Source organism: Mycetomoellerius zeteki, unplaced genomic scaffold, assembly GCF_001594055.1.
Source record: "Mycetomoellerius zeteki isolate Tzet28-1 unplaced genomic scaffold, Tzet1.0 scaffold155, whole genome shotgun sequence".
NCBI lineage: Eukaryota > Metazoa > Arthropoda > Insecta > Hymenoptera > Formicidae > Mycetomoellerius > Mycetomoellerius zeteki.
In genome coordinates, this window is record NW_017256500.1 from 3961354 (window position 1) to 3983893 (window position 22540).

Below are 22540 nucleotides of genomic sequence, written 5' to 3' on the forward strand. Positions count from 1 at the left end.
GCGCTCTCTGCATTCTGAATCGGACTTAAGCGTCCCGTTGGTGTCGGCATCGGCACTCTGGTGTTTTCTCGATTTTGGCGGGCCGGATTGTGGTGCCTGCTCCTACCCTTCTCTTCACTTTTCTCTCGATTTAACGAACTTACGGCGGATAAATGATGGCAGATAAGGACGGAGGTAAGGACACACGTATTTTCGATATTATTTTCGGCTGCGCTTCACTCTCTTACAAAAACAATTCGGTCGGCAATCTCAGAGGGACGCTGCGACATACCGCCTGCTGTCTTCCCATCAGGAGAGCACGGCACGGCACGACTCTTTTCTTTCCTCTCCTCTCTTCTTTGTTGCGTGGTTGAAAGCGTAAAGAAAAAATTCGAACGACAAACGAGCTTGGTCACGTTTTTGACGCCGGAAGTCACGAAAATTCCGCATACCTATAATCAGTCGGCAGTTCGTCGAACACTACGCGATACGTACTATCTGGAGACACGGTAGTATCTCTGTGCTCTAAGTATTATAGTTACTATATATATTTTATATATGTATATATATTACATATATATACATATATAAAATAACTCATAGCATCTTAAACAATAAATAAACTTAGGAAATGTTTCTTGCGCACTGGATCGGTCGTTTGAATACACGTGTTTATTGAGCGATTACAAGCGTTTCTAGAACATTCCATTTCGATACGTTAAATTAAAGATGGGTCTCATCGATAACGACTGTTTCTTTATTTTTCCGCTATGTATATATATACTCTTAATTAAAATAATGCACCTTTAATATTTGTATAAATAAATAAATATATTATTTTAATTTTAAAATAAATACGATTAGTAATAACGTAAGATTTAACACATACAACAGTATACAACAGTAATAAATTATGGTACAATTGGCGAGAGTGTGATTCTTCTTATAAAAAAATTTGTGAAATATATTTTCTTTGATTGGTTGCACAGTCCTCATCAAACACGGGTTTAAACACGAGAACAATGTCTTTGTCGAGACTTGAGTGTATTTGTTAAAACATTTGCCTGTCGCGTGTAATTAGACATTGTTTATATGAGCAACCTTAAAGTTTATTTATATGACATTACTTATTTATTGTAAGAAACACTATTATTGTTGCCTCTGATAGTTAGTTCTCACTGATCTTTCAAAATGGAAACACGAAGCAGTCGTTTAGCTACGCGTAAATTTTTGAGTAATCAAAACCAAGATTTGGAATGGCCTGATGTAAAAAATCTTAAGCCTACATCATCTTCTATGATGGATGAATCAAATCTTACACTTGAGCCTACACCATCTACTACGATGAGTAAATCGCCATCGATTAAAGGTAACTTGACTATGTTGAGTATGATTCAAGAAGCTGAAATGGAGAAAAACAACAAAAAAAGCGACAAACCGAATAAGAAACATACACCAACTAAGATTGTAAGGATTAATTCTATACAACCAAATGTACCAAATACTATCAAAAGAATTAAATACATTGGACTTGAATCTTCACAAGGTAATTATTATAAAACACCCTATATAATGGGAACAATATACAAATATATAAGTGTAGGTTCTCTCTTATAATCTATTCAAAATCGTGTCCTTCAAAAACTGTGCAACCAATCGAAAAGATCAGTTATGTATCTTTTATTTGTGAAAATGAGAAACTCATTTTTACTAATAGTACATTTCTAATTTATCTAATAGTTTTTTCGTCTATTATACCTCGCCAATTGCTTACCTACATTAAATAATTTATCATGTCCAATAATTATATTTGTATTATTTTATACTTTATCAAAGTATTTTCTAAGATATAGAAATTTTATGTAAAAGGAGATTTAAGCGCCGCTGTTTGTTCAGAGGGCTTTGACGATGCTGTGGAGGAACGTATTATCAATGAGGAATATAAAATATGGAAGAAGAATACACCATTTTTATACGATCTTGTGATGACACATGCTTTGGAATGGCCTTCTTTAACGGCTCAATGGCTACCCGATGTTACCAGACCTGAGGGAAAAGATTATTCAATCCACAGGCTAATTTTAGGCACTCATACTTCAGACGAACAAAATCATTTGCTCATCGCCAGCGTCCAGCTGCCGAATGAAGATGCCCAATTTGACGCTTCTCATTATGATAATGAGAAAGGTGAATTTGGTGGGTTTGGTTCTGTGAGTGGCAAAATTGAGATCGAGATTAAGATCAATCATGAGGGTGAAGTTAATAGAGCGCGATTCATGCCGCAAAATCCATGTGTAATCGCAACAAAAACTCCCTCAAGCGACGTGCTCGTATTTGATTATACCAAACATCCCAGTAAACCGGATCCCAACGGAGAATGTCATCCGGATTTGAGGTATTTACTGATTTATTAAACAAATAGATCATAAATACAGAGCATATCGTATTTATGTTAATATTATGCTTATTGTATACATTTAAATATTATAATTACAGATTGCGAGGACATCAAAAGGAAGGCTACGGACTTTCATGGAACCCGAATCTTAATGGATATTTACTTAGCGCGTCTGATGATCATACAATTTGCTTGTGGGACATCAATGCTACACCGAAGGAAAATCGTGTTATCGACGCGAAAACTATCTTTACAGGGCACACAGCCGTGGTTGAAGACGTTGCTTGGCATCTGCTACATGAATCATTATTTGGTTCGGTCGCTGACGATCAAAAGCTCATGATCTGGGACACTAGGTGATTGCCATCTTTAATTAATAATACAATTGATTAAATATTTTTTAGACTTCTAGGTAGAATCTGTTCTATATTTTAAAAGTCACTTAAGAATATAGATAATACTAAAGTTAAAAATATTTAAAAATTTTTAATATATAATAAAAAATTTCAAGAAAATTTATATTCTGTTAATTTATAGAATCAGTATTCTCTTGATACAATTGATATTAATGCTATTAAAATTATAGTTGTTTAATGCAGCGTATTGGGAAACATGTTGAGAAAACATATTATATCGTTAAATTTTTTATATTTGTAGATGCAACAATACTAGTAAACCAAGTCATACTGTTGATGCTCATACCGCTGAGGTAAACTGCCTGAGTTTCAATCCGTATTCTGAATTTATATTGGCTACTGGCAGTGCTGACAAGACTGTGGCACTTTGGGATTTACGGAATCTTAAATTGAAGTTACATTCATTTGAATCACACAAGGACGAGATCTTCCAGGTCCAATGGTCACCACATAACGAAACTATATTAGCAAGCAGTGGCACAGATAGACGATTACATGTTTGGGACCTCAGCAAGATCGGCGAGGAGCAGTCCAGCGAAGATGCTGAAGATGGACCACCCGAACTTCTGGTAATTACGCAATCTTATTTTACGAAATTAATAAATGGCCAAAACAATTTTTTCAAAAAATTTGATAGGTATATTATTTTTTTCTAATTTATAATATTCTATTTCGATATCTTTATAAATTTTTAAATTTTAAGATTATATTATTTTAAATTAATTTCTCTAATAATTTCCTAAATATATGTTTACAGTTTATACATGGAGGTCATACTGCGAAAATAAGCGACTTTTCATGGAATCCGAACGAACCGTGGGTCATATGCTCAGTATCAGAAGATAACATAATGCAAGTATGGCAAATGGCGGAGAATATTTACAACGACGAGGAACCCGAGACACCTGGAAGTGAGATTGAAACTGGTGGCTCATAACGCGAAATATAATTCATCTAATTGTTTTGAGCTATCGTCACCCCCCAACTGAGGATAAGCACACCCTCGTTGCGCCATGTTGTTGGACATCTTGGTGTAACAAGTATGAAGACATTCCTTTTCACCAAGGAACAATAATTCTTGCTTTTTTATAATTCGATCGTACAAAAAGATGTAAATAACAAAAACGAAAGGTTCCATTGTTCAACGAATGTATGGGAATAACGTATGTCATTTTATCGGATTTGACTAAACATATTTTTCCAAAATTTTGAAAGAAATTACGAATAACTTTAAATATTTTTGAAAGAATAAGAATAGCGAGTATTATTGTTTTACGGTGACAAATTGGCTATGTTAACAAGAAATTAAATAAGCTAGCTAGCTAAATGGTTAGCAATAATAAAATAATTGCTAGTTACACCCTTTATGAGCCATCCTCGTACGAAGGCACTATTTCTCTGCCACAGTGAATAAGAGAACACAAATGACATTAGGGGATGCCAAGTACTTTTTCTACTTCGTTTTAAGCGTGAATAAAGAAATGATATAAACTCGAGTGGTGTTTAGCTTAATTTACGCTTTTCCCAATTTCATTTATTATCATTTTTGTGATTTTTTTCTCTAATTTACGTAATATTTCAAATTAATGTATGTCTAACTATAAATCTAAAATAAGTAATAGATTCTATAAAGAATAAAGGATTGTTATCGTCTTTAGAATTACACAGAAAAAAATGATAAACGACTTATAATTTTCTTTTTATCTATATCAGACAAATGTGAAGAAAGCACACGAATAATCTCTATATTATCATTGTACAAATCCTATAACATGCCTTTTATATTATAATATATGGTAGAATTAGCGACGGGTTTTCTTGGCACTTTGCAAATACAATAGGAACGTGCATTTTTTTTTTCAAGATAAAATATACGTATATATATGTATATATTAGACTTTGTTCCCACATTATAAAGCTGTTTGTGAAAGCTCGTTGTATATCTGCGTGAGTAAGGATCCGTTGAAGCTGTTCAGCGATACACTGTCCTCGCTGTCGATACTCGTAATTCTGAAAAAAAAAAAAAAATTCTCGCATATGTTATCCCGTCAATTAAATTCATATTCATTAATCAGCGCAATTAATTGATCGTTCATTACCAAAATCTGCGCGTTAAATGGACATCGCTTATAGAGCGTGTCTTATGCCAGCTGCGCATGCGAAAGAAATTATTTGCAACACCAGTAATTATTTGTACTTTGACGTTGAATAAATAGTAATTTTCATACATTTAATAAATTATAATTATATTGAAGTTGTAAAAAACTCACCCTTTTCCAGCGTCTTGCCGTTTAATACCGTCGAGCAGGCTCATTATGGAAGGTGTCAGGGTCGGACGAAATACCTGAAATAGTTATGTTAATTTTATTAAGATTGAGTTAATTTTAATTTATCTAGATGAGTATCCTCGCAGTACTGAGTACTCACAGTTACGGCCGCGCATCGCATCTCGCGGAGATCGATATTCCTAAAGAGGTCGTGGATCAGCAATTCCTCTATACTAGTGAAACGATTTTCTGATTCCGTGAATATCAGCTCGAGAAATCTCACGACCTGAAATTGAAATACATAGCGTTCGGATTTTTATTTTATGAATAGACCACATTGGGTTATTGCGATCGATTTTTACCTGCGGATACATTTCAATGTTTGATAGCTGGACGGCAGATGGTCTAAAGGTACATAGTTCGTAGCCGGCGCACATTTCGAATAGCATATGCCCTGATAATATAAAAATAAGTTTATCATAAAGTTACTTGTTATTGTAAAATTAAATTTGAAAATAAAATACATTTTATTGAAGAAATGCAACATTAGTTTTTAAAAAAACTTATTGAACACAAATTGATATTTTATTAAAATATATCGCTGAAAAAGAGCTAAAAATTATGTTAAATATTCTGTTACAAAATATGCAATTTACATTTTTCTACAAAATATAAATATCTAATTTAAAATCGTATTAAAGTCTTATATATTCTGCCAGAAGATATAAAGAGCGATCATGAAAATTGTATTAAAGAGTATTTCGTCGAAGCTGATATTAATAACGATGAAAACTTGATTTAAAATCCGTTTAAAAAGCTCTGCTTTTTTGAAAAATATTGAAAAATATTGAAAAATATTGCTCTTTACCGAAACATATAATATCAATCGAGGTGGAATGTGTTAATCGGGACGTCACGATGGGATGTATGCGACTGGTGAAGCCTAGAAGAGTATTCTCCAGACCGGCCAGTCTCGCAACGCCGTTTTGAATCACCACATTGCCCGAGTGGAGATGAGTCACCGTGGGAAATCCTCGTTCTTTCAGGAATACTAACGCTTCTAATATCTGTCGTCCCATTCGTTGCACTTGTGGTAGTTTGAGTCCCTTGCCTCGTGCGGCATACTTGTGAATCCAGTCCTCGTTCCAGCAATTTCGTTCGATCTGCCACAGGATATTATTTCGCTAAGACATCACCCCGTTTTCATATATACATACAAAGCACCGAGAAAGATTCTTTGCGTTTCTAGCAATCGAAATAAAGAGACTTCAATTATCCTAAGATCTTATACGTTATTTTAATTAATTAATGAAGTTTAATTTACTAAAGTTTAATTTACTAAAGATATTTGACGTTGATAATTAAAAAGATGAATAGGGAAGTATTTAATAAAACTTTTGCTAACAATAAGGCAAAAAAGTAAATAAAAATTAATTTGAGATTGAATAAGACGAACGAAGATGATATGTGTATTTTTATTCATTCTCCTTTGAAAAGCTGAGTATATTTCTGCGCATAAAATACTTACGCCGTATATTAGATCCTTGAGGCTGCCCTGGTTGATAGGCTGTATCAGGACGATATATGTTTGGTCCTCGTATTCAAGAAAATCGACATGAAAAACAGGACAGATGTAGGGATGTTGTAAGGCCAGGAATAGATTGTTCAATATGTCTTTAGTAGAGGGACAGGCAGTCAGCGGACAGTTTCGATTTAATGGTACCAAAGTCAACAGTCTGTCCGTCTTCAGCGACGTGTCTCTCACCATGAACCAATACTTATCTACTCTCGATCCTGAAAGATATTTTAACGATTCCATTAATTTTCTCTTTTATATACATTTTCGAAGATATGGCCAATAAATAACTGATATGAGTAAAAAATTTAAGTCTGAATATATAAAATTAGATAATCAATCTAATTTTATAACTCTTATTTCTAAACTCTTTAATCTTTTAGCTTCATAGATTTCTATAATTTATCCTCAATTTACTATTTTTTCTTGGTCACCTTCTCGGTACGTTATAATTTTATCGAGGAACACGTTACGGTCTCAGGCAGGTTTTCATGCCTTATACATTTTTTATTTAACATTTTGATAGCTTCGACGGAATCACGAAAGCGAAGAGGGCTCACCGATGTTGTTGAGCTGCTTAATGAGAACAAAACGCGGTGTTTTCCCGATGTAGTCACGGCAAATTGATAAAGCACGATCGCGGGATCTCTTCTCCATTTCCATGTACTCGACTCCATCCTCGCTGACAGATTTCGATCCGTGATTCAGTGCCGTGTAACGGCCGTTCCTGTTGGGAAAATGCAAAATCCTATCTGATCATTCCTTCTCGTATTTAATCTCTCTCTCCTTTTTTCCCTTCAGTCTTTTTCCGAAAGAGATAAAACGCAGGCTTCAGCGTCGTTTTAATTGACGATTTAAATATCCTAAATATTTAGAACTCTCGAATTTGCATTCAGAATCCAATAGTTATCTGATGGCTGTTTTAAACAGCTTCCGCTGTTAAAAGGAATAATAATAAATAATAATAAATAAATAAAAAATGCAAATTTTTTTGCCAAACTTCTAAGAAGATAGCAGAATAAAGCAGATATGTAATACTATAATAATTTGTTTTAAAACGTTTCTGCGATTATTAAAGGAATAATAATAATAATAAAAACAAAAGAAATACAGATTGCTAGATTGACTTTTAAAAATACAGCAGAATAAAATTATACGCATATGGGACATTTTTAATCGCTTAAAAGCTTAATATCGTTTCTCATATTTTATAAAAACATTCTCTACCTGTTGTCGAAATTGTCGAAAGGTGCAGCCGTGTGGCTTTGCGTTCGCCTAGACAACTCTTCTGCATTATCGTGCCTCTTGCAGCAACAAAAGCGGATTAGATTCGCGAGCGGATTATGGTGCGGTCGCGTACCACTAACGCGCCACGTTGCTCTGTGGCTGCAAGGGGTTTCATCCAATAAAAAAAAAAGAAAGAAAACGGACCGCCACAGGGGTCGTATATATCGTCGTATAAAGTCGGTCTTAACGCTCGGCTTGCACTCTCATGCAAAAGCACGATAATTGAATTGACGCAATTACGTCATGTGCCGAGTGCCTCGGGACTCTGTTCCGAATTATCGGAGAACGAAATATTTCGGAGGCAATATTTCGAAAATAATAAAAGATCTTTTGGTCTCGGGACACTCTTCGCATTTTGCATGGTATTATTACCTGCGTATTGCAACACGAAAATTTCCGTCCACTCGAGGACCGTCGCTCTCCGAAAGCTTCCGATGAATGTTCTGTTGCACACTTGTCATTACTGACCGGACATTTTTACGAAAATTGTCGTATTATTATCGTACAAAAAAAAACAATTGTTATCGTACGCTCGTGACTATAAATGCGCGAAAGCGAAAAATCGATGCTCGTGCTGATAAGAGCTGAATATTTGAGGCGTCTTTGATGGACTCTCGTTCATAGTTTACAAACAGAGATGCGAATATGCGCGACACGAATAATTGAAGCGGCTAGTTTAATAGGATACACAATAATGTCAGCGAACAATATTAGATCTGATATCAAGCAGAGGGGATTAGCCGTTAGTGCAAACCAGGAAAATCGTTGTTAATTGTAAAGCGATAATATTGACAATTATTTACGTGCCTGTTGAGTTCTTGTTGCAGCAACAAGTAATAGCTAATTCAGAACGGAGAGAAGTGGTACATGCTATTGCTATATATGTGAATAATACACATCCCGAGAGGATAAATCGGCTCATCGAGGGATCATTGTATATCTCGTCTCCCGAAGGAGGATAGTTGGGTCGGGATTTATATTTCACGTTTTGACACAATTTCCTTTCCCCACGAATGTGTTTATTCTTACCAAATGTAATTGGTTGAAAGTTTAGTAGGAAAGGAAATAGCTTTAACCGACTCTTTTATAAAAATACATATTTTTGAAATATTTAAACTTTGAATTATTAACCGTCTTTTGATTTGTAATTCTATTCTCTTAATCTTGTAACGTTTTATAATTCTATAATTTTTCTTTATAACTCTATCATATTGTCTCTATGATTCTATAATTCAAAATTCTATATCTAAACATATGTAGTTCCTATAATTATAGCTCAAATTCTACACATGTTAAGTAGCTCTATAATATTTCATAGCTCCAATTTCGTAATTTTCTCTTCAACTTTGACTTTATAATTCTCTGTAACTTCCTTTTCTGTGATAATTCAATAATCTTCAAAGTCCTCTTTAGAGTCCCTACATAATCGTATAATTTTATAACTTTGTAAATCTCCCTCAAATCCATAGTTAATAAATTATGGACTCCGTCTCCGCCGGTTAATTTCAACCGACCCCGAATCCGGCGTGAGACAACTAAAAATGACCAAGATGCGCTCCTTTTCATCCCTGAAAAACTCACTTGACGTCTCCCTGATCCTTGTATCCCCGCGCTGCCGACACGCGGCTGAAGAGTAGCCGCGCCAGATTGTCCAGCTTGTTCGCCAGCTGATGGCCCTTGTCATCCTCGCTCTCGTTCTCATCCTCCGTACTCACGCTGCGACCTCGTCGCAACGAACCCCGTGCCGTGCTCATCGCCCTGGCGTTCAGCTCGGTGGCACTCTGCGTCCTGCGATTGACAGCACGGCGGCGACGACGAGTACTCGAGTGACCAGTACGATGCTGACAGAATCTGTCATGACCGGTCACCTCCGACTCGCGATTCCGCTGCCCGTCACCATCATCCTTCTTGTTTAGGCTCTGATAGAGATTGAACATCGTTGCACTGCGATTACCTTGGCAAATACTGCTGTTTGATCCCGGCGCACCTGAAATCAGTTTTATCATTCTGCCTTTTGAGTCTCATCTCCAAAAAAGTACTTTGGCGAATTGCTTTGCTTTGATCCGCAAGATCTCACTATTTTCATGCTTTTACGTAAAATTAATATGTAAATATTTAACGAGATTTTTACATGCTTGTAACGTTTAATAATAATCATTGATAAAATAATTAATGACTGAGTCTTCTAATTTCTTCAAGTGCAAGCAATTTTCATTCAAACGAAATTTAAGGATCTAATTCGTTAATGGTATGAGATTTTTAGAATGATAAACTGACCGTGATAGACATGAAAATTTATTTTCATCATTGTAACGATAAAATTGGAAATATAATATTGTGATATACATCACATGTTATTAGAAGTAAATATATTTCAATTGTTTTACTCGGAATGTTATTTCAATTACATTGTGAATTTTTGCGAAAATGTCTAATGTCTAATATTGAGAATCGCTTAATTTTTACAAACATAAAATATTTTCAAGGAGAAGGTTAAATATAATTTATAAAGTAATTTGTCACATCAAATTATTTTTATATTCCAAATTCAAAGACATTTGACATATTTGAAATTCAAAAATATTTGAATTTTTCTCTCGTGCAATATTTATTCTATCATTTATAGGTATTCTTTCAAATAATAGAGAGAAAAAAGATATGCATTTAGCTTTTGTTAAAAGATTTAGTCCTCTGCGTTAAAAAAAGAATGGAAATTAAAGGAAGAAAAGGTTCGAACAAGGATTTTAACAAGCTTTACAAACTATCGTATTTTTCCTCTGACCTTTCTCGATCTAATTTTGCAATCGAAGCAAATTATTGCGAATCAACGTCGCGAAAGATACACGCGAATGCATTATTAAGAGCGGAATCGTCCTGCTATTAATACCGTTCTCGAGATCGATATGAAGCGAATAAACGCTTCCACTCGAAACACCGATCATTTGTCAGTGTGCATAGGAAGCTCTATCTCAAAATTCTCAAGTGTCTCGCGCTTGCATATCTTGAAACCTATTGGATGTGGAGAGAAAAATGTCATAAAGGAAGATAACGCATTCTCGAGAGTATTACATGATCGAATTAGCATTATTCTTACGGAGGTCCTCCCTCCTCCCCTGCTCTTTGTGATATATTTCTTTTGCATGTTGCATCTTTTGTCCTATGTATGAAGAAAAGGTTTTTATTGACATAATTGACATTTTATGAACATAAAAAATTGTTTTTATAGCAGAATATCGTTAACATAACGGTATAATTAAAAACTATTTTTTATCAAATTAGTACACTGAAAAAAAGATTGGCTGCACAACCAATTAAAAATGTTATGCCATATTTTACCATCTAATTTGCTGCAGCAGCCAATCTTTTTTTTCAGTGTAGCTATCAAACTTAAGTAGTTCGAGAAGTATATTGATCACTCAAGATAATTCATGAGTGAAATAGTGCAAGTATTATTATTATTATTATTATTATTACAGGCGATCGTAATTATTAAGATCCTTTCATCATTTTCTAAAATTTAATTCTGTTTTTTTATTGAATCAATTAATATAAATAACAAATAATTTCAATAATATTAATAATACTGATATTAAAATAATATTGTTAATATTATTCTTTCTTTGATATTTTTTATTATTCGTTCATTGATCTATTAATTCAATTAAATCATTGAAGCAAGTTTCTTCTTAATTCTTAACTCTGTGCACTTTCTGTTGAAACATATTAATTCAAATCGATACAAATTAATCCGCCACTTACCGTTAATAAACGTAAATCACTGCTGGATATTGAATTTTCTCATGAAACTATTCGACAAAATATCACAGAGAATCTCGGTTGGTCTGCAGAAGCGTTGGTCACTGAAATCTCTGCGCGTACGGCACTATCAGGAATGCTTAAAAATATAATATAAATATATATATTTATATGTATGAATATCTTTATGTATCAAATTAATTTTAAAAAAAGGAGAATGTATTCAGTTTTTTCCTATTTGACTATATTTAAATCAATTTAATTTACAGAACATCTTGAAATAATAACAATATGACAACATAAATAAATATAAATAATTTGATAAAATGTTAAGAAAAATTTAAATGTCATTACAAATATACGTGTATTTTATAATCTATAATAATTGTTTGCAAGAAAATAAAGGGTATTTTTGCAGTATCAGGATGTTATGAGTATCCTTATTCGCGTTGCTCAGCAACGAAAGCGCGATATACACTGAGGAGTCAATAGTATATTCCACATTTTTAAGGAAAAAATCATATGAATATATAAATCTTTCATTTTTTTAAATACATAAATTTTTTTTAGATATACAAATAAATTTTTGCGATTCAAAAGAAAAACGCTGCGTTATCAAAGATTTAATTAAAAAGACTTTGGGGATATTACTTTGAATGATAATCTAACGAGCGTTTCACGTTATGTTCTCTGTAAAAGTACCCTTATTTTTCATTCCATTCTTGTTATGGAATCCGCTTCTGTCTGAAATCTTGTAAGGCGGAAGAAAATTGAATTTTACTATTTCGATAAATAAATTGGTCTCCGTACCGAAGGGATTGAAATCGTGACGATCCACTGTGACTTTTCCAGAGCAGGTACAACGTACTCGGGAGAAGCCTCCTCGCGGGTTATCGACCTCGCACGGGGTTGTGTAGGCAGTGTATGGTGCGCGAGGATTTCGAGGAACGACACGCGGGGTGCCCGCCGCGGTGGAATCGCGACGCGCGACTCGAGACGAAGACGCGTGGGTGGAGACGGCGCTCGGCGGCCTCCGCCGAGCAACGGGGCTGGGTGGACACTGATGAGAGCGCGCGATCCCGGAGACGGCGGTGGGCCGCGACCGACCCGGCGCGACACAGATTCCGTTCCGCGCAACCACCCTCCCGCACCTCGCCCCTGCGAGGACGTAAGGTAAATGTACGGACGGCCGGGTATCTGACGCGAAAAGTTTGACAACCTGTGGACTCTCCGTTTGTGAAGAAGACCTATGCGACGGATATTGCTCAGAAAATTTTTCTCTCGCCCTGAATCCGTACAGCGGCTCGTAAACTCGACGAAACCAATGATTCTTGTCGCAACTGATGATGAAAGGCGTTTCCGAAGCGTTGAAGTGAAAAGTTTCTGAAGATAAAATAAAGTTAGAAGCATTTTCCGATATCTGACTGTATCAATTTTGACAAGCGAGAATTATTGTTAAGAGTCTCGCTAGGTATATAAAATAAACAATGCAAAAAGATAATCGTATGAAAAAAATATTAATGAGATAATTATATGGAATAGCTAAATATCTGCCGTACGAATTTCGTACATTTTTCTTCAAGATATTTTTAATTGAACAAATCGTACAAATCACATTCTGAGCACATGCACGAGTTCACACGTGACTCGGGTTATTCCGCATTTTTGCTTGAAGATTCTATGACTTTAATACCTGCAGTTTTAAGGCTACTTCCAGGGACAGTAAATTAAATCTGAGAAATTCTAAATAGTTCAGTCTAGAAATATATAGCGTTACTCTTTTATCGCACGCGAGTTTTTCAACGGAGAAAGCATAAATTATATATACTGTCGCTTCATATTATAAAATTTTATATATATATATATATAGAGAGAGAGAGAGAGAGAGAGAGAGAATATATAGCAAAAAATTAAACTTTTTTTATTAAATTCTTTATATTTAAATACTTTTATAATATCTTTTTAAGAATTTAAATATATATTTTGTATAGAAAAAAAGCTTTTTTAATTTTTTGTATTATAAAATAGAAAAACATTTATATTTTTGAGTTTTTTCTTCTTTCTTTTTTGTAACATGTCGAAAATGTAGATAAATTATCTCGTTTTTCCTCTCACTTTTCGTCCTCAACCACAGCCTTGTATTGCAATTTCCATTTCTTCATAGAACAACCATATATCTGCAATTCACATATTTATTATTCACAAACATGTAATATTACATATGTGATTGTATTCTATTTATAGAACAGAAAAAATTCTACGAAATATTAAAATTTCTTTAAATTTGAATTAAAAAAATGTAAAAATAAATTAAAAATGATGAACAATGAGAACTTTTTAAATAATACTTACATATAATATTAATAAAGATATATATTTAATACATATATGTTGATCATTTCATTATCTTTACTATCAAATATATTACATATTTTTGTACTTACATCTGCTACAAATTGCAAAGCAGAACGATAAGTGAGCTCATTTTTCGCACGAGAGCCCCATGTAAACTCAAAATCCATCGGATCATTCTTATTTATCATTACTTTCTCAAGATATCTCTGATTTACAAAGTCCTATATGTGAATAAATATAGTTTAAAAATTAACTACAATGATTATATAAATTGCAATAGTCAGTATTGATTTTTACCACAGTCACTAATTGTTTGATGTCGCCAAAGTATTCATGTTGAAAATTGTTATCAGTTATAATACCCAGATTTTGAAGAAAATCCCACAGTATTTCTATGAAAATATTTCACTTATTTTCGACATTAACTTATTAAATAATAGTTTCTCATAAAAATTCAATATATTATTTATATCACAAATCAATATGTCAGGTATGTATTAGACAACATATAAATTATCAAAAAGTAAAAATTACCTTCTTTGCATGATTCACCATACATAAAAATATGAACAAGTACAAGATACAATAGCACCAGCTTATGATTATTGTCGAAGGTGAGATGTGGAAGATCATTTTCTATTTTATTCACCAATATGTATTTATTACTTTCAACTTCTACCAAGCTGTATCCAAACACCTTTCAAATATCATAATTTATGTAAAATTTTTTATCTTATAAATACCATTCTATTTTTAAAATGATTTGTTTTGTAAGAGCAATTAAGTAATTACATAAACAATGATGATTAGTATTCATAAAGTAAACAAACATACCTCGGATAGTTGTGTATTTACACTCTCTATAATAGAACGAAACACTTTGCCATTTCCATTTAGTACATGTTTAATAATGTGTGATTTCTGTATAGGTAGCTTGTTGTGATCTGCCATAAAAAGGTATCTTATTGTACTACTGATCAGTTGCATTTCTTTTTGTGTCTCCATATCCTGTGAACTCATGATCTGTGAATTTGCGATGGTTGAACTTCTAGTACGCTGTGACAATACATTGGCCTGGCTGGCTTGGCTGCTCGGACCAGGATAGTCTTGGGATAAAAATATATCTTGGCTACTCTCTCTCACGTTACGATTGCTCTGGGATCCTCTTGTTCTACCTAATAAACACATATCAATTTTTATTTACAGTACAGAATATTAGGTTATGTCAACTAATGCTACTCCACAATTTAGAAACAGAAGAAAGATATTACTTTATACACATAAGAGATACACTTTTCTTTGAACTTCCTTTTGTCTCTTTTCTTAGATATAGAATTTTGAACGTGAATAGTTTCATTAAAAAAATAGAAAATAATACACACATCGATTTTAACTTCGAATAAGTACAATATAAATATATCTTACCCATTTTGGATAGATCACACGAGATCACTTTAGAAGTAAGCTTTTACGTGCTTTATGATAGCTTAAGAGAGATCTATTGTTCTTAAAATACTAGACATAAGATAAAAATGCGCAATCGTGGAATCCAAACCGCTTTATCTCGAAAGATTTCGAATAAATCCTCTAAAAGTATCAACGCGATTTGAAGCAGATGGAATCTAGAATAGAATCCGTTTAGTGGCGCCTCCATGTGTACAAAATGTTGAATTATGTAGACACGGATAATTTTCACGGTGGGTAACACATCTATGGTCTTCGATTTGTAATTTTGTACTGTATTGCGAACATTGTTTGGTTCTATTCCGTTCTATTACATTCTGAAACAATATTATAAAAATAAAAACTATCATTTGAGAAAGAAGACTAGCAAAATTGTAGAACAAAAATATAAAAAATCTTGGACTTTGGAATATAACAATTTTACGCAAAGAACTATGTATAACACATACATATATATATATATACAATATATAATACGATATTAATAAAGAAGATAATATACGGCAAAATAACGAGTTTTAATGTAAATATTTAATGTAAATACTAATATTAAATTATTAGTAAATTTTAATAAATATAGCAAATTTTAATTTTAATATTGAATCGCATATATTATATATAGATTTTCGAAAAATTATATTTTATTTATCTCGGTGCATGTATACTTTGAGATATTATTGTTGTGAATGGGTTATCTGATTTTTATAAAAAATAAATACAATTTTAATTCTCATTATTTTGCGTTCTCAAAAATAATAGATTACAATTCGAAATCATCAAGTAATCTCAATTCAATTTATATCTGAAACTGTTGTTTTCGCATTTTTATTATTACTTCGAAAATCATAATTTCTCTCTGAATATGTATCAATTTGTATTACTCTGTATTCCAACATGCTCTGTATATGAATAAAAAAAGCGAATAATTCTCGAAAACTGAAAGTCGCGTATGGCTTGAATTTAATCAAATATATCAAATATATGTTAACATCTTATTATTATTAATTAACCATAAAAATCATAAAATATGAGCAATTTTGAAGAAGCGACAGGACAGTTATCAATTATTCCGCCGGATTTCGTGCCATACATGGAAAAACACAGATTATATGAATTCTTTTATGTAATTAAATTAAGTCATCTTACTCCACTTAAATATTTTTTATCGGTTTAATTATTTGTTATATTATTTTGCATTGTATTGCATTTTGTGTGTATTTTAGATTAATTAGAATGTATCTTATTCTATTAAATTATATTATTTATTGCATTGTATTATAATATTAAAAAATTCATAGGAATTAGTGACGCAATTATTGATCCAGCAGCCAGAAGACCCAATAGTATTTATAAAACAAAGCGTCCAGCACATTGTACACAAACGAGATATTCCTAGAGTCATCCTTATAGCTCCTCCGAGTTTCGGTAATACGTTATAGTGTAATCAACATTAATAACTAATTGTAAAGATATGTTCTTATAACATAAGAGTCTACATTAAGAGAAATATTTATGATATTTGTGTGACTATAATTACATTTTATAATTATAGTTACAAAGCAATAATAACAATCATAATTATGATAATATGTAATTATAATATATTATATATCGTTATAAATATCAAAAAATTTTCTCTTAATATATCTTCATTATTTTATATATCTTCGGGTATTTGGTAATAATTATATTTATAAAATGCAATAAACCAAGATTTTTGTTTTAAGAAGATTTTCAATATTTACATATTATCTCTAAAATGTATCTACATATTATTTCTAAAATGAATAAAACAGATTTTCTTCTCTGTTAATACAGATAAAATGACTCTTGCAAAAATTCTTCAAAAGAAAACTGGGATTTGTCCTGTTACCTTAGAAGATCTTTATGCTGCTACTGAAGTATGACATTAGTTATCTACTTCTCATAAGATGCCTCAGACTAAGAAGTTGCATGAGTTCCTTATTTTTGATTGTATACGGAACGTTTGTTATACATAAATACGTATATTTTAGAACATGTGTTGTTGCTATGATGCTAATGAGATCGCAGAGAGAATGAAGAAAATGTTAATGTCAGGAATACTTCATGAATCTGGATGGATATTAATTGGTAATTTTGCTTACGTAAATTTGATTGTTCCATTAAATAAAATGAATCTTAGCCGGATTATTATGAAAAACTGCATTATTGCAATATAATATAAGTATTATAACTAATATTACAAAAAAAGTATAACTAATTTTCTTTTTACTCTTTTGCGTAAATAAATAATCTGCTATACAGATATACCGAGGAATAAAAAGGAAGCACGTGCAATGCAGTATGTCGGCATAATACCAACACACGTGATACAAATTATATCATCCAGTGTAGAAGACGAGACTCAAGAAAAAAGTATACTTACTCTGGATGAACAATATTATTATATAATCTCTGCTTTCAAGTCCATTCATTTAGCTCTCCATTTTTGCAAAACACGTTCATTCTGTAAACATAAATCATAACATTCTTAGATTAACGACATTATCGATATATTTTTCATATTTCATATATTAACATAATTATAAAACATAAAATATACGAAAATCAAACAAAAATTAAGCTATAAGAATCTATTTTAATTTGCAGATATTGAAAGAGTAACATATTAATCTTTATGTCGTGATTTAAAATTTTGACTCCATCTAATTCATTTTTTTCTAAATGTTTATTTGTAGAAGACATAAGACAATGCGATTATAGAAGAAGTCTTCGAGGTCTACGTGACGCTTATGCTAATCTTTTAATTGTTAGTTATCAATTTTTAATTTTATATTCATTTATAATAATATAATTATAACATATATATTAAATCAATAAATAAAAGAAGAGCTACGAGCCAGTTACAATATAAAGAATATTTAATATTCGTACAACAAACGTTTTGACCCCGATCGGATCATTTTCAATGTGAATACAACAACATTACATAAATTCTCGGAGTATTCAGTAAAATTATATTGTCTAGTAAAACATTGAAAATGACCCGATCGGCGTCGAAACGTTTGTTATACGAATATTAAATATTCTTTATATTGTAACTGGCTCGTAGCCCTTCTTTTATTTATTGATTTATTCTGATTGAGCCATATTAATAATTTATTTTATTATATATATTAAATTAATATATATGTTGTTTATATATTAATATTCTACATAATATGTATTTTAGCACATTAAATTTTTATTCTGCAATTATTATAAATACTCATTGATAGATTCTATCATTAAATGTTATTAGCTTGTTATGAAATCATGAAAAAAATTCTCTTTAGGAGGTCGAAGCTGGTATTAAGACGATTCAAGAGCTGGGTAAAGATTGCGCAACATTAATGAAAATTAGAAAACATTATGGAGCTCCATCACTCTTTCGCGTTGTTCTTATAGGTTCTCGAGGATCAGATCATCATTCTTTGGCAAAACATGTATCTGAGAGTTTTAATCTCGTTCATGGTATAATATAACATATAATATTAATAACATAATATACATATATGTAATTACTTAGTAATATTTTTCTAGAAATTATATATATATTTTATTAAGAAAATTTATTACTCATTTCTAAGATAATATTTTGCAATAATTTTTGTCAATTCAGTTAGAAAAGTTTGTTAATCATAATAATGTTCCTTAATCATAATAATATTTCGAACAAAAATATATTATATATTTTATAGTTGATTTTAATAATATCTTGGAAGAAGCATGTTTGCGAGAGACGGCTTTAGGTGAAATGCTGCAAATGTGCGACCACAGATGCGCACAGAAAGTAAAATCAGAAGCGCGAGTACAAATTATTGAGGTGTGATTATAGTTCGCTAAAAAACATTAAATTGATTTGGCATTGTATTTGTATTGTCATTATTTCCAGCGATATGTACTCGGGTCTGATTGTCTTAAGAGAGGATGGATTTTGACAAGTTACCCTAAAACTGTGGAGGAGTTCAAGCTCCTAGATATGATATCTACGCCACCTAATAGGTAAACTTATAAGAAACACAGAAATCCCATAATAATTACGATTTTCGAAATTATGTTCAGAGTCATCGTCCTCAAAATAGATGTACAAACGTATAGAGAAAGACTCTTAAATCATGAATGCAACTTTCCTACTGAAAGCAAGCACGAGCTCTCATCGTGTGAATCTTCGATGACAGATCCTGACTATAAATTAGATGTTCATTCCAATAATTATAAAGACATCATCGAACAAGATGTAATTACCGTATTATGTCTTCTAAAATTTTCTTATTCAAAGTTTAAATAAGTACTTTATTTTATTATCTATGGATATTATCTAGATGGAGAAATGTAAATGATAAAAATTATAAATTACAAATCTTTTCTGTTAACAGTTAAACTGTATTTTAATTTTATTTATTTCTTAGATATAAATTATATTCATATATCTTATTCGACTTATTATAATTATTTTTGCTGTTATTCGCAAAATGTAGCTTCAGGAATACGAAGAAAATATAGATGCCATAATGCAATACGCGGGGGAAACTGCGTCTGTAATAGATGCGACAGGTGAAAGAAAGAGCGTGAAGGAAAGACTGGAAGCGTGTCTGATGCGTTCAGCACCGTCTGCGAAACCCAGGATTCCCTATCCACCTCCTATGATCGACCCAATGGACATAGAATTCGATCCTGACGACGAACCCGACCTAAGTATCTTCGATGACATACGCGCGCCGGAGCCTAAATATTCTTTCATTTAACGACCCCCCAATCATTCTTATGTGCAAACATGAACAACAAATAATATTTCAGTATGTAACGTATAAAACACAGTTCAGTTCTCCAATCGTTATGTAATTTTTTTCAATTTTTTTTTCTCTTTATATTCATTGTAATAAAATTTGAAAATGATTCATTTCCTTCGCATTAAAACCTCATTTAGAATTCAATATTCCATACCTTTTTTCATTATATTCTAAACCACATTTTAATTATTTCTTCTCAAGAGAGACATGTCTAAATTGATCAAAGATCGGTAAACTAAATTTTAATAAAAAAATGAAAGTCATATTATATGGATAATATAGATTTCTTTACGATAAAGATAGAAAATCGGAGGCGCTCCTGGAAAATCATGCGATCCTGGCATGCGAAGCATCTCATCTTCGCGACGTCACGAAGCGGAATATAGTGCATAAACGATTATGACGATGGTTATGATGATGTAACACTACGTAACAATGGAAGGAATGACGTAACATGACCTGAACTTCTGCAATGTCAACGCCAGGGGCGGTGATGTTGAAATTTCTTCCGATAAAATAAAAACTTAAGTTGTAGACTCGAACATTTTTTTATATTAATTATTTAATTAAATTTCATAAAGATTACATTAAAATAAAATAATAATTCCCATCAAAATTTGATTTATTTTTCGTAAATGCTAATACTAATTTTATCAATTTTACAACGTTACAGAGTCCGATAGCTTCAAATATTTAAAAATTTTACAGTTTCTTTGGACAAAAAATGTAGTCGATGTGTGAAGAAATTCAATTTATGAATTAATGTCATTTATTACCTACATTTAAATAGAAGTATTGTAATTAAATGTAGCATCATTAAAAGTAGCATTTCTTCTGTTTAAAAACAAATTAAACTCTTATAAAAATTTAATACTAGTACTGGTCAATTAATCTTATTTTGAGTACTAAAAATATTGTTAACAGTATATTAAGAGAAAAATGTTTGGTATTTGTAACTATAATTATATATTATTATATAATTATGATTATTATACTACTATAATAATAATAACAGTAACTATGTGTAATGTATAGTTCTAGTAACAAATATATATAGTTGGCAACCTAAAATGACTATAATTATAGTTATTATAACCATAAAATAGTCAAGAAGAAGAAGTAGTCAAGGAGTAGAAATTACAAAAAAAAAATGATCCAAGTGACTATAATTTTACAATTACATTTTAGGATAACTATATTTTTTATGGTTGTCCTAAAATATAACTGTAAAATAGTCACTTGAATCATTTTTATGATAATTTAAACTTTAAACTATTTTATGATTATAATAAGTATAATTATAATTATTTTAAGTTGCCAACTATATACATTTGTTGCTAGAATTATACACATAGTTATTATTATAGTAGTAATAAACATAATTATAATAATATATAATTATAGTTACAAATATCAAACATTTTTCTCTCAGTGTATTTTTAATACTAAAAATAACTGATTAATTGGTCTCTCCAGTATTAGTAATAAATTTATTTATTAAAGTTAAATTTCTATAAGGGAAGAAAAGCTAGTCTGTTATAATGTTTTCGCGTGTTATTAGTTTAAAATTTAAATTTTTAATAATGTTTCAAAATGCTGTATTATTTAATTCAGCCCTGGCACATAAAGGTGACGTAGATGGTGCGTCAGCCTTCTCAGGCAAAGTCCGAGTCACGGCTATCATCTCCAAGCGAAAGTTAAATGCTATCTTTCACATCCATTCTTTTATTATATCTGAAGATTCTGAAATATGTTAAATTTAATTTTAAATGAATAATTTATTTATACATTAAATTTTCTTAAATTTATAATAAACATTCTTATTTTTTTTCTAAAAAAGCTTCATTCAATATTCATTTAAAAATTAAGTTATGATAAATTAAATAATATTACACAGTTATAATTTGCTCTAAATAATTAGAAGCCGAGATTTTATTTATGATCTTATTTAAAAACAGATATATATATATATTAATACAAATTTAAATATTATAAAATATATTATAATTAGTTTTTACCCTCGGTAGTCTCTTAGGTGGTTTAGGACGCTCTCGTACGGAATACAAGAGATCCGGATTCGACTCCCGAGGTAATATTTTTCTCAATAAATCTATTTACAGTTTTTCAACACATTAACATTTTGCTAATATGATGCCGTGCATCAAAATTGTCAATTATAATAATTTAATTCATATTATTCCAGTAGTTTAATTGCGTTTATAAATCCG

The 22540-nt window shown here is 31.5% G+C and overlaps 4 protein-coding genes across 13 annotated transcripts; 2 read left to right on the top strand and 2 right to left on the bottom strand.

Annotated features, from left to right (window-relative positions):
* Positions 1 to 28: 28 nt before the first annotated feature.
* Caf1-55 (chromatin assembly factor 1 p55 subunit) lies at positions 29 to 4289 on the top strand. Of its 5 annotated transcripts, XM_018445041.1 has the most exons (6): positions 29 to 174; positions 1379 to 1525; positions 1849 to 2374; positions 2476 to 2733; positions 3035 to 3362; positions 3551 to 4289. In XM_018445041.1, exons 1-6 carry the CDS (start codon positions 153 to 155, stop codon positions 3728 to 3730), a joined length of 1461 nt encoding a protein of 486 aa, XP_018300543.1. In that variant the 5' UTR covers positions 29 to 152; the 3' UTR covers positions 3731 to 4289. The 5 variants fall into 5 exon arrangements, with proteins under 5 accessions (XP_018300543.1, XP_018300544.1, XP_018300545.1 ...); XM_018445042.1 differs by lacking the exon at positions 1379 to 1525; XM_018445043.1 differs by lacking the exon at positions 1379 to 1525 and having other exon boundaries at positions 1876 to 2374.
* A 143-nt stretch (positions 4290 to 4432) lies between these two features.
* Positions 4433 to 12874, bottom strand: Slob (Slowpoke binding protein). Of its 5 annotated transcripts, XM_018445048.1 has the most exons (11): positions 12490 to 12874; positions 11683 to 11818; positions 9505 to 9910; positions 7197 to 7363; positions 6589 to 6854; positions 5929 to 6223; positions 5423 to 5514; positions 5221 to 5346; positions 5064 to 5137; positions 4893 to 4943; positions 4724 to 4803 (listed from the first exon to the last, which is right to left on the bottom strand). In XM_018445048.1, coding segments are annotated over exons 3-11 (1428 nt in total). In that variant the 5' UTR covers positions 9861 to 9910; positions 11683 to 11818; positions 12490 to 12874; the 3' UTR covers positions 4724 to 4802. The 5 variants fall into 5 exon arrangements, with proteins under 5 accessions (XP_018300546.1, XP_018300547.1, XP_018300551.1 ...); XM_018445044.1 differs by lacking the exon at positions 4893 to 4943 and having other exon boundaries at positions 4433 to 4803; positions 12490 to 12873; XM_018445046.1 differs by having other exon boundaries at positions 4722 to 4943.
* An 859-nt stretch (positions 12875 to 13733) lies between these two features.
* Positions 13734 to 15651, bottom strand: LOC108720691 (non-structural maintenance of chromosomes element 3 homolog). The gene is made up of 6 exons (XM_018444822.1): positions 15460 to 15651; positions 14869 to 15209; positions 14569 to 14731; positions 14332 to 14426; positions 14124 to 14255; positions 13734 to 13856 (listed from the first exon to the last, which is right to left on the bottom strand). Exons 1-6 carry the CDS (start codon positions 15461 to 15463, stop codon positions 13791 to 13793), a joined length of 801 nt encoding a protein of 266 aa, XP_018300324.1. The 5' UTR covers positions 15464 to 15651; the 3' UTR covers positions 13734 to 13790.
* An 820-nt stretch (positions 15652 to 16471) lies between these two features.
* Positions 16472 to 20332, top strand: LOC108720692 (adenylate kinase 8). Of its 2 annotated transcripts, none has more exons than XM_018444823.1 (11): positions 16472 to 16621; positions 16797 to 16923; positions 17317 to 17399; positions 17514 to 17610; positions 17785 to 17895; positions 18219 to 18289; positions 18816 to 18993; positions 19221 to 19345; positions 19415 to 19524; positions 19585 to 19759; positions 20001 to 20332. In XM_018444823.1, exons 1-11 carry the CDS (start codon positions 16526 to 16528, stop codon positions 20265 to 20267), a joined length of 1440 nt encoding a protein of 479 aa, XP_018300325.1. In that variant the 5' UTR covers positions 16472 to 16525; the 3' UTR covers positions 20268 to 20332. The 2 variants fall into 2 exon arrangements, with proteins under 2 accessions (XP_018300325.1, XP_018300326.1); XM_018444824.1 differs by having other exon boundaries at positions 20007 to 20332.
* The last annotated feature ends 2208 nt before the right edge of the window (positions 20333 to 22540 follow it).

Coding starts and splice junctions, on each gene's coding strand:
- Caf1-55 (XM_018445039.1), top strand. CDS start 1,171: ATGGAAACACGAAGCAGTCGTTTAGCTACGCGTAAATTTTTGAGTAAT. Junction 1,526..1,848: donor TGGACTTGAATCTTCACAAG/GTAATTATTATA, acceptor TTTATGTAAAAG/GAGATTTAAGCGCCGCTGTT. Junction 3,363..3,550: donor ATGGACCACCCGAACTTCTG/GTAATTACGCAA, acceptor ATATGTTTACAG/TTTATACATGGAGGTCATAC.
- Slob (XM_018445044.1), bottom strand. CDS start 9,860: ATGTTCAATCTCTATCAGAGCCTAAACAAGAAGGATGATGGTGACGGG. Junction 6,855..7,196: donor TAAGCAGCTCAACAACATCG/GTGAGCCCTCTT, acceptor AATATCTTTCAG/GATCGAGAGTAGATAAGTAT. Junction 4,804..5,063: donor CGGCAAGACGCTGGAAAAGG/GTGAGTTTTTTA, acceptor TTTTTTTTTCAG/AATTACGAGTATCGACAGCG.
- LOC108720691 (XM_018444822.1), bottom strand. Junction 14,427..14,568: donor TGGTGAATCATGCAAAGAAG/GTAATTTTTACT, acceptor ATATTTTCATAG/AAATACTGTGGGATTTTCTT. Junction 14,256..14,331: donor TCAAACAATTAGTGACTGTG/GTAAAAATCAAT, acceptor ATTCACATATAG/GACTTTGTAAATCAGAGATA.
- LOC108720692 (XM_018444823.1), top strand. CDS start 16,526: ATGAGCAATTTTGAAGAAGCGACAGGACAGTTATCAATTATTCCGCCG. Junction 17,611..17,784: donor ATCTGGATGGATATTAATTG/GTAATTTTGCTT, acceptor TCTGCTATACAG/ATATACCGAGGAATAAAAAG. Junction 19,346..19,414: donor CGCGAGTACAAATTATTGAG/GTGTGATTATAG, acceptor CATTATTTCCAG/CGATATGTACTCGGGTCTGA.